This window comes from Saccostrea echinata, unplaced genomic scaffold (genome assembly GCF_033153115.1).
Source record: "Saccostrea echinata isolate AGI-Se365-2 ecotype Australia unplaced genomic scaffold, CSIRO_AGI_Sech_v1 ptg000001l, whole genome shotgun sequence".
Taxonomy (NCBI): Eukaryota; Metazoa; Mollusca; class Bivalvia; order Ostreida; family Ostreidae; genus Saccostrea; species Saccostrea echinata.
The window spans coordinates 15211210-15223404 of record NW_026889750.1 but is presented as its reverse complement, the minus strand read 5'-3'; the positions used below and the strand labels follow the sequence as shown (position 1 = coordinate 15223404).

The window sequence follows — 12195 nt, the reverse complement described above, 5'->3', positions numbered from 1 at the left end:
AAAGTTTGAATGAAAAATGATATGGTGTTCATATTTGACAAATGCATTACCTGTGTCAAAACGTTTCTTAGTGTACTATGATATTTGACCCTGTGACCTTGACTTTAAATTTTGACCTAATTTTCAAACATTTTATCATTGCTGTTAATTTTGAAGACGCAAAGATAGGACATTCATGTGTGACATGTGCATAACCTGTGACAAGAATTTCCAAATGTACTATAATGATTTTTAACCCAAAGACCATGTCCTTGATATTTGACATAATTTTCAAATATTTAAACATTGCTGATTACTTTTAGCTCACCTGAGCCGAAGGCTCAAGTGAGCTTTTCTGATCGAAATTTGTCCATTGTCTGTCGTCGTTGTCGTTGTCGTAAACTTTTCACATTTTCATCTTCTTCTCCAGAACTACTGGGCCAATTTCAATCAAACTTAGCACAAAGTATCATCGGGTGAAGGGGATTCAAGTTTGTTCAAATGAAGGGCCATGCCCCCTCCAAGGGGAGATAATTATGAAATAGCAAAAAATTAATGGCATTATTGAAAAATCTTCTTCTCTAGAACCAATAGGGTGGGGCCACAAAGGACGATCAAAGTTTTACATAGGGATATAGAGGAAAAATCTTCAAAAATCTTCTTCTCAAGAACAGCAAAGCTATGATTGGTCATATTTATATGGAAGCATCCTCAGGTGGTGTAGATTCAAGTTTGTTCAAATCATGACCTCCAGGGGTAGGGTGGGGCCACTATGAAAGTTCAAACTTGTAGAGAAAAAAGTCACAGTTAGTCAAAAAATCATGTAAGCATCCTTAGTTAGTGTAGATTTAATTTTGTTCAAATCATACCCCCCCCCCCCACTCCCTTTTAGGGGTAGGTTGGGACCACTTATGTATTTAAGCTTTTCAATACTAAACAGATTTTTCCTCTTTTCCTAGTAACAGTGCTCAGGTGAGCGATGTGGCCTCTGGGCCTCTTGTTTGCTCACCTGGGCAGAAGGCTCAAGTGAGCTTTTCTGATCACATTTTGTCTGGCGTCTGTCTGTCTCTCTGTAAACGTTTCACATTTTCAACTTCTTCTCAAGAAGCACTGGGCCAATTTCAAGCAAACTTGCCACAAAGTATTCTTGGGTGAAGGGGATACAAGTTTCTTCAAATGAAGGGCCACACCCTCTTCCAAGGGGAGATAACTAAAAATTAGGGAAAAATTAATGGAATCTTTTAAAAATCTTCTTCTCAAGAACCACTGGGCCAGAAAGATGAAACTTAAGTGGAAGCATCCTCAGGTAGTGTAGATTCAAATTTTTCCAAATCAAGACCCCCGGGGATAGGGCGGGGCCACAATGGATAATCAAAGTTTTACATAGGAATATATAGGAAAAATCTTTAAAAATCTTCTCAAAAACAGCAAAGCCATGATTGGTCATATTTATATGGAAGCATCCTCAGGTAGTATAGAATCAAGTTTGTTCAAATCATGACCCCGGATAGGGTGGGGCCAAATAGAAGATCAATCATATTTATATGGAAGCATCCTCAGGTAGAGTAGAATCAAGTTTGTTCAAATCTTGATCCCCTGGGGTAGGGTGGGGCCACAATGCATGATCAAAGTTTTACATAGGAAAACATAGGAAAAACCTTTAAAAATCTTTTTCTCAAGAACAGCGAAGCCATGATTGGTCATAGTTATATGGAAGCATCCTCTGATAGTATAGATTCAAATTTGTTCAAATCGCGACCCCTGGGGGTATGATGGGGCAACAGTGGGCAATCAAAGATTTACATGGGAATATAGAGGGAAAATCTATAAAAATCTTCTTCTCAAGAAGAGCAAAGCTGTGATTGGTCATATTTATATGGTAGCATCCTCAGGCAGTGTGGAATCAAGTTTGTTCAAATCATGACCCCCCAGGGGTAGGGTGGGGCAACAATAGAAGATCAATGGTATATGAAAAATTCTTGAATAATCTCCTTTAGCCGTGATTAGTCAAAGAAATATGGAAGCATCCTCAGGTAGTGTAGATTCAAGTTTGTACCCCCGCCCCAACCACCACCACTTATATATTTTAAGTTTTCAGTACTGAACTGAATTCTGCTTTTTTCTCATCTTACATGCTCAGATGAGTGATGTCGCCCATGGGCCTCTTGTTGACCACATGACCTTGAAGTTTAACCAACAGTCTTTTTCAAATTAGTTTTACATTGGTAATAAATTTTGAATGAGAGAAGATAGGGCTTTCATATTTTTACATGTACTAATACCTTTCAGAAAGATGTATCTTTTTTCACTTCATGACCTTGACCTAATAGTTTGACCCACTAATCAAAAATTTTAACCTTGACTATAACATTTATGCTCCAGAAGAGACAGGGTTTTCATATTTTTTTCACATGTGCATGACTTGTGACAAGACCTTGCAGATTGTATTATGATATTTGACCTCATGACCTTGATCTTGAAGTTTGATGCAGTTTTGAGAAGCATCATTGCTGTTATTAATTCAATAATATATGTCTTTTTTTGTATGATGCACAGACAAGACAGGACATACAAACAAGGAAGTTACAATATGCCATAAATAATGGCATCATTAAGACACCAAAAGTGGGGGACCAGAATTCTTTGAATTTGCTGGTTTGTGACAAGATCTTTTGGATTGTATTACGATATTTGACCTCTTGACCTTGATCTTGAAGTTTGATACAGTTTTGAGAAGCTTTAATCTTTGTCATAACTTTTATTAAATTCAATACTGGGATAATTTATGTCTCTTTTGTGTGATGCACAGATAAGACAGAAAACACAAACAAGACAGTTACAATATGCCATAAATAGCTGCATCCTTACAACTAAGGCACCAAAAGTGGGGGGTCACAATTCTTTGAATTTAATTGTCTTATATATTGTGGATTCAAGTTTGTTGAATTCATGGTCCTTGAGCTAGGATTGGGCTGGAGTGAAGTCAAAGTTTTAATTAGAAAAATGTACATGTATTCTTGTCAGATCAAGAAAAACAGCACCATAATTAGTCATACTGATATGCAAGTCCTTTTAGAGTGGATTTAAGTAAAGTAAGTTAATTTAATGATCCCAGGGTCAAGGGTGGGGCAAAGACCTTTTCACTAATAGCTGGGCCACAATTAGTCATCTTAATTAATATGTTAAGTTTTTCATGTGTATTGTGTAGTGTAGAATCAGAATGTACAAATCTGGGCCACTATGGGTAGGGTGGGCTATAGTAGGGGTCTGAGCATTTGACAGAAGGATATAAAGAAAAAAATCCATTAAAAATCTTATTCTTAAGAACAGCAGGGCTGTTATAAGTTATTAGCTCCCCTTTGCTCCACTGTTCTGCATCCATCTACCATCTGTTAACTTCTCACATTTGCAACTTTTCTAGAACCACTGGGTCAATTTCAACCAAACTTGCTGTTTGCTACAAAGCACCATTTATTGAATTACCACACCCACTTCCAAGAGGATATAGTAAAGAATTACAGAAAAAATTGATAAAAATCTTTTTTTAAGAACCACAGGAACAGAAATGACATAGTGAAAGTTTCCTTAATAACTGTAGATTCAAATTTGTTTAACTCATGGGCCACAGGGGATAGAATGTGGCCACAGTTTTACATAGGAATACATAGAGGAAAAATCTCAGGAATAGCAGGACCATGTGTATACCTATTAGCATGCAAGAATCTTCAGGTAGTAGCAGGTTCAGAATTGTTCAAATCATGGCTTCTGTGAAGCCACGATAGGGGATAAAAATTTACATGGGAATATAAAAATCTTCACATGAACACCAGGGCCATTATTAGTCATATATATGTTTGTAAGCATCCTCAGGTGGTGCAGATTTGAATTTGTTCAAACAACAAAGCCATTATTAGTCATATGAATATGCAAGCATTCTCAAGTATTGCAGATTCAAGTTTGTTCATGTCAATGCTCACCATTAGAATAAATTTTACATGGGAATATGTAGGAAAAATATTTTAAAATCTTCTCAAGAACAACTGGGCCATGAATAGTCATATTAATATGCAGGAACAGATTGAAATGTTAAGGTCCTGTGTGTGCCTTATTGAGATTAGTCTGCAGGTGCCCTTAGTGATTGGTCTGTCCATCCATCCATCTGTCCATCTGGTATCACTTGTCCAGAATATATTTTCTATTCCCTGAGGCCAACTTGGCTCAAACGTCACCTATAGAGTACCTTTGGGTAAAGGATCTGTAATAACCTTAAATCAATTTACTAAGTCTTAAAAACAAAATGATGTAAAATCTTTGCTTGTGACATATTTCCTATATGGTTCATACTTTGCCCATAGAACTCATGTGGGTAAAGGATGTGCAGTGGTCTTAAGGCATGTTTCTAGGTTAGATGTCAAGGTCAGAGCAGATCTCTGTGTAAATCCTTGTTGTGAGCAGATTTCCTTGACCATATTTCAACAAAAGAGTCCCCATATTAAGTAAAGTATGTAAACTTAAGGTCAAAGCAGACCTTACTGTAGAGATCAAAATTCAAGATCAAACTAAACTGTGTAAAATACTCACCTGGAGTATACATTATTTGCCCTTGGGCTCATGTGACTCGTACTTCACCCAAAGAGTGCCCTTTTTCTATTTCCATCTATGATGGGACATATTATGGTATGAAGAACATGGTCATCTGTTTGTCTGTCTGTCTTTCTATTAGCTTTTTTGTGTCTGGCTCATAACTTAAGTACGGTAAACATCTTTTATAACGTATCTCAGGGGACTGTGATAAATCCTACGTTATAACCGGTGTACGTTATAAACGGAGACCAGAAGTACTCAATACACCTTTACCGTAAACACATTTCAAACCGCTAGTGTGTTATTCATAAAGTATGTAGAGTATGTAAATAAATGATTTACAGGTTATTTGGTTTCAATTCTTATATTAAGAAAGATTAATATTCAATAACATTTTATTTTCACAAATTATACATTATTTCAGCTGTATAATCTTGATGATCGTCAGATCATTTAAAAGAGTCTGTAATGTTTGTCTGTTTGCCTGACGACATTTATTTACAAAATTTTCCAGAGTTGCCAGAATGGAGAAAACACTATCTACCACACCTTCGAACGAGTTTACAAGTTCTAATTTCGGACATGCCTTTTGATCCTCTGGGTAGATGGTATGCACGTGTCAGGCACGGCCTCGTCGTCCTCGCTGTCTACTATAATATTGAATCACTGTATTTTTCTTTCACTTGCTTAATTATATCATTTTCAGTCATATTGCTATTTTAAATTAATTTTACTGACTCAAAGTTGAACTTTATTCAAACAATTTATCATAAATACATCTACCTAAAACAACAAAGAAACCTCGTTAGAAAAATACCCATTACGGAGAAGCTATGAAGTCAACAAACCGTGACTAATTCTCCATCACTGATAGAAAAGGTGTGAAACCAGGTGTCAGAATACATTATAAGAGGTGTAATTATGTAACGGGACCAAATTTCTAATACTTTATAAGCGATATTACGTTATATACAAATACGTTGTAAGCGGTGTTTTTTCCAATGAAATATATAGACACTTGTCGGGACTACGGAATGGCTACTTTACATCCGGAGATACTTTATAACCGAGTACGTTATAAAAGAAGTTAACTGTACTATGAGGCCTAGAATCATCCAACTTTGTCAGCTAATGCATCTTGGGTTGAAAGTGTGTCACACCTAAAAGTCAGGTTACTGTGACCTTTAATTAAGATGATATAGCCAGATATGGCAAAATCTTGTTTGGCTCTAAACTAAAAAATTGATTTGACCTAGAATCTTCAAACCTGGACAGATACTGCATCTTAGGTAAAAATTGTGTCACGCTTTTTACAGTAGGGTAAAAAATTTTGATAAAATTTGTCAGTTGTCATCAACATCGTCTTTGGAGTTGTAAACTTTTTCACATTTTCATCTTCTTCTCAAGAACCACTGGGCCAATTTCAACCAAACTTGGCACTGAGTTTCCTTAGGTGAAGGGGATTCAGGTTTGTTCAAATGAAGGGCCATATCCTTTTCCAAGGGAAGATAATTAAGAAATAGTAAAAATTGTATGGTACATGTATCATTTTAACATCTTCAAGATCCAGTGGGCCAGAAAAAATGAATCTTAGGTAAATGCTTTTTGACATAGTGGAAATTCAAGTTTATTCAAATCATGACCCATTGGGAAGGATGGAGCCACAATGAGTGATCAAAGTTTTACAAAGGAGTGTATAGAAAAATCTTTAAAAATCTCCTTCTCAAGAATAGCAAAACCATGATTGGTCATATTCTTATGAAAAAGTCATGACTAGTCATATTTTTATGGAAGCATACTCAGGTAGATTAGATATAAGTTGGCTCAAATTATCCCCCCCCCCCCCCCCCATCCCCAGGGTAGATTGGGACCACAATTGATTATCGAAGTTTTACATAGGAATATACAGGAGAGAAATCTTCTTCAGTACAGCAAATCTGTGGTTAGTCATTTTCATGTGAAAGCATCAACAGGTAGTGTAGATTCAAGTTTGTTCAAATTATGACCCTCAGGGATAGGGAAGGACCACAATGGGTCATCAGAGTTTTACATAGGAATACATTGAAAAAATCTTTGTTTTAAGAACAGGAAAGTCATGACTAATCATATGGATATGGAAGCATCCTCAGGTAGTGTAGATTCAATTGGTTCAAGGTATGACCCCTTGGGGGTAGGGAGGGGCCACAATGAAGGACCACAGATTTACATAAGCATAGATAGAAAAAAATCTTTAAAGATCTTCTTTCCAGGGACAACAAAGTCATGATTAGTTATATTTATATGGAAGCATCATCAGATAGTGCAGATTCAAGTTTATTCAAATCATGACCCCTCAGGGTTGGGTGGGGCCACAATGGGCGATCAAAGTTTTACACAGGAATACATAAGAAATATCTTTTGAAATCTTGTTCTCAAGAACAGCAAAGCCATGATTGGTCATATTTATATGGAAGCATTCTCAGGTAGTGTAGGTTCAAATTTGTTCAAATCATAACCCCAAGGGGTAGGGAGGGGCCACAATGGGCAATCAAAGTTTTACGTACAATTTGTAGAAAAAATGTTTTCAAGAACAGCAAAGCTATGATTTAAGTTAAATATATATGGAAGCATCCTCAGGTAGTGTAGATTCAAGTTTGTTCAAATCATGACCCCTTGGGGTAGGGGGGGCCACAATGGGAGATCAAGGTTGTACTTAGGAATATATAGGAAAAATAATACAGTCCCTGAAACGTTCTATTTTCCCATTTTTCCTTTCGCTCACTGTTCGTTCACAGTTCATTCAGCGTGCATTCACCGTTCACTCTCCGTTCACAGTTTTGCGTTCAGTGTTCACCGTGCGCTCACCATGCGCTTGTGTTCACTGTTCACAAAGCGTTCACTGTTCGCCCACCGTTCGTTCACTTTGCGTTCACCTTGCATTCAGCGTTCACTCATCGTTCAGTCTTAATTGTCATTCGGAAATAGTGAAAGGACTTATCTTTTTAAAGGGAAAAAAGATCTTGAAAGTAAGGGTTTACTGGTTTAAGGTATCATTATTTTCTGGAGAAAATAAATTATCTCCAATATTTATTATTATTTTTTAACTTAACTGTTGATTTAATATTTATTAAATTAATCTTCAAAATAAATGTTGTTGGAAGTATATTCATTTAGTATGATGCTACAAGATTAAATTTAAATATGGCAACATACATGTATGGATACGGCGCTGCAACATTTTGATATTATGTCAAAGACCACAAATCATTGATAGAGAGATGATAACCCAGGTCGCTTTATTAACCAACTGCTGAATAATTACCAAAATATTCATTTCTAACACATTTTTTTTTTGTTACTATAGAAATACATGTACATGTTACAACTATTTCTGAGAATTATAGATAGTATTACAGATTAAATATCTACGGAGCGATGTACATTGATGTGTGGTTAAAAAAATATTTATTTAAAAATTACAATACACTAAAATACACTAAAAATGAATAAGTAAAAACAGCAAGTTTTTGGTGGAGCTGGAAGGGTATAAGGTTTTCTTCTTTACAAATTAAATATAGTCAAAGTCTACTCTATTGTAAGAGAGGAAAAATAATCCCTCATCACTGTAACTGTATATATGTTTACCATTTGATACAGTTAAGAGACCCCCCCCCCTCCCCTTCCCGAATCTGCCACTTTGTTAGTGTTTTCGAATTCAGTATATTTTAGTTCACATTAAAAATGAAGTCAATGCATTTTGTGACATTAAAATTTCAGTTTATAAATGTTCATGCATCTAAGATAGTCATTAAGCAATGGTGGTTCAAAATACACCTGCCAATGGTGGTATTTGAATTAGCAAGGATCAAATTCATGCGGCTTAATTATTCCAAATGTTTATGTCCAATGCATTTTATTTATTTATTTATTTATTGAGCAATGTTTTAAATCAGATCTAGAAATGATCAAAAAAGTGTTTTAAACTGCTTGGGAAAACTAGGTCTTTGCTCTGAGCGTGACTAAACTTTTACAGCAGCACAGTGTCAAATGATTTTGATTGAAAGCTAGGACAAGCACATGGACTTCGTGTGAACTTGAAGCAGGAAAAAAAAATGATTATGACTGCCAAACAAATTGATTTGTTGATAAAGAATTGTTTTTTTCACTGCTTGATATATTTAAAAAAAAATAAAACTTAGGAATTTTTGCTTGATACAGGTGCATTTGGGGAGGGGGGGGGGGCTAAGACGGAATCTCTCTCTCTCTCTCTCTCTCTCTCTCTCTCTCTCTCTCTGTATAATTTGTCTGTTTATATATAAGTATAGCAGCATATTACTGAAATATCAATTACTGAAATTCAAATCTATAACAAATAATATGAATGCCTCATTGTATCCTCTTGTACACATGTCATGACGGGAAAGGGGGGGTGTCTAAAGTAGAAGTCTGTTAAAAAATTGTTAAAAATAAAAATTTCACATAAAAATATAATTGCATGAAATTTAGAATACCTGTGTATTTATGTAACACAGCCACAGACCTTTGTAAAATATTTTTAATTGTGATTTTTTTTTATTATTTTACACGGAATTGCCTCTGTATGGAAACACTAAACAGCTTAATTTAAGCATGATATATATAAGTGCAGAAAATATTGTAAGAAACACAATTAATAGGCATACTAAATCTGCATTTTCTTCCGATAATGTGGAAACGTTTATTTATTTATTTATTTGTTCTGGAAGTGTTCAAAACAATTTTTAAAATGGTATGCTAATGTCGGCACTCCAAAATTAATTTATTTAGGAGATGTATTGATGTTGTTGCACCTAACAATAGAATAAAATAGAATGCATACAATGCAAGGAAAAGATCGGAGACATTCCGAATAAATCATTCATCTTGCCTTCACCGTTCATTCACCGTTCACTTTGCGCTCGCGTTTGCTCTCCATTCGCGTTCTGCGTTCGCTCACCGTTCACCAACCGTTCACCAAATTGTGTTCAGCATTCACACATCGTTCTCTCACCATTCGCTCTGCGTTCATTCAGCATTCATTCACCATTCGCTCTGCATTTGCTCACCATTCAAGTGGGAAAGTAGAACATTTCAGGGACTGTATTCTTCTTTTCAAGTACAGCAAAGCCATTATTAGTCATATTAATTCAGAAGCATCCTCAGGTAGTGTAGATTCAAGTTTTTCAAATCATCCCCCCCCCCCTTTTATATTTAAACTATTCAAAAAACTCTGCTTTCCCTAGCCAAAATGCTCAGGGGAGCGATGTTGCCCATGGACCTCTTGTATTATCACTACTGGCAAGAAAGATGTGAAATGTTTGTTCATTGAAAACTTACTATCTGGAATAATGAGTCATTTTACAACCAAATATTACATTTTATAGTAGAAATGGACCATGTAGATGTGGAACACAAATTTCTGGATTTATGAGATGGAATAACTTGGAAAAAGTGGGTTTCTAAAAAATACTGTCTGGAAGATGAAGTTTTTTGATTACTAGTGATCTGATTAATGTGGTGTCGCTGTACAGTCCATTACAAGTCCCTTTCATCTGAGTGTCCTTCACTTTACTAAAAGTAGGACCATTTAAGATGGTCACCATCTCAACAATATCTAAGTTATATATTAAAATCAGTAGAGCTACTGTCCCCTCAGGTTTACTGAGTTTTTCTGGGTAGCATGAAACCTAAATATCTACTTTATCTACATACAAATTTCCTGTTATTGATCTTTATTTCAATTCTATAGCAACTCTCATTGAAAAGAGATAAGAAAAAAAATACTCTGAAATGTTGAAAGTCAAAAAGTACTGTAAACCAATTATTATTTGTGTCATCTTTTATTCACAATTCGTCAGTTTGAAATCAATCTGCGACGATTAATTTTCACAACTGAGAAAACATTCTTCACAAATACAAAGCAAAATAAATGGTTCAGGCGAATAATATTCGCGAGTTAAAGAAGGTCGCGAAACTCGCAGATATTTCTCGCAAGTGAATAAAAGTTGGTTTACAGTAATTGAAACACATTCTTCCTTTTTCTTTGATTTAATGGAGAATCTGATGCAGTTTATCTGAGAGAAAAAAGTCAAATACAAAACAGAATTGTAATAAAAGTTGTTTTCTCTTATAAATGTTGTAGAGTTACAGTTTTGTCAGACTTCTGTATTTTATGTTTATTTTTGTGTTTTTTCCTTGACAGTTACAAAAACAAGAGAAGAGACCCAACCTGAATTGTAGAGATGCATATGGAAATTCTGCTCTCCACATTGCTGCACAAGCTAATCAAAAAGAGATAGCAGTGCTATTGATTCAAAGTGGGCTAGCAGCAGACCTCAAAAATGAAAAAGGTGAGAAAATCATAAATTTAAAGTATACATATTCTTAAAATATACATCATGATAACTTATTTAAACTCTAAACTCTAAATCAAGGTTTGGCATGATGCTGAATTAACTTGGTCAATATTTGTCTAATAATTATATTTTTACAGCATTCTTTTTGCTATCTGTATGAATTACCACACAAAACATTCTGCCAAATTATCAATCTTGCTAAAACAAGCTATGCATAAAGTATTGAAATGAAATAAGAAACAATTGATCCCTGATAGTAACTTTGCAATAGGCATTGGAAATAAATTTTGTATCAATTTTACAGACAAAATCCCTATTGACTTTGCTCGGAGCAATGAAATGAAACAGATTCTAGGAGTGAGACCAGTAAAAGAATTCACTCTTCACCCCCACAGATGTGAGGGGGTTCTCTTTAAGGTAGGTTATCTTGTGCATATTCACATATATTTCCTAAGAAACACCCCTTTTTAGCTCACCTTAGCCAAGGCTCAAGCAAGCTTTTCTGATCAAAATTTGTCCAGTGACTGTCATCATCTATTTTGTCATAGTCATTGTTATAGTCATGAACTTTTCACAATTACTTCTCCTCCAGAACCACTGGCAAACTTACCACAAATCATTCTTGGGTGAAGGGGATTCAAGTGAAAGGCCATGCAATCTTTTATTGGGAGATAGTTAAGAAATAGTGAAAATTTGTTCGGTTCATTTAAAAATTTTATCAATGATCACTTGGCCAGAAAAGATGAAACTTATGTGAAAGCTTCCTGACATATAGTATAGATTCAAAGGAAGAATTCCCATAACAATGGTCAGTGGCCCCTTTTTGTTCCCCACTTTCACTGAAAGTGGGGAACATTAATTTGGGCCATTCTCTCTGTCTGTCTGTCTGTCTGTCATTCTGTGTGTAAAACTTTAATTCTAAGAATGCTAAGAAAGACCTCTTTTAATTGTAAAGTGAAAAGGTCAAAAGTCAAGAAATTCATTCTGTTTGTGTGTAACACTTTCATTTCCAAACAATATCTTAAAAAAGCTTTCAAATTGAAACTTTTGCTATGAAATCTTGTATCACAACTCCCTGTGGACTAAGAAAGTATTACAAAAAATACTTTCATATTTTTTAATTGCCAGGTAAACTTGTAAATAATGGACAAATAAAATTGAGACACAATACCTTATCTGTGTACATTAAGTCAGAACAAGAGAGACGAATGTTAGAATTTACTATATATGCAGAAGCTCTATTATTTTTAGGTCACCTGAGTCACTCATATATTCTTCT

The 12195-nt window shown here is 35.1% G+C and overlaps 1 protein-coding gene across 1 annotated transcript in view; it reads left to right on the top strand.

The window, feature by feature from the left end:
• Nucleotides 1–12195, top strand: part of LOC133185588 (oxysterol-binding protein-related protein 1-like) — a 329016-nt gene that overhangs the window by 27392 nt on the left and 289429 nt on the right. The window contains exons 6-7 of the mRNA XM_061320895.1: nucleotides 10763–10910; nucleotides 11221–11333. Of these exons, the coding sequence (XP_061176879.1) occupies nucleotides 10763–10910; nucleotides 11221–11333 (261 nt within the window). The remainder of the gene's footprint in view (nucleotides 1–10762; nucleotides 10911–11220; nucleotides 11334–12195) is intronic.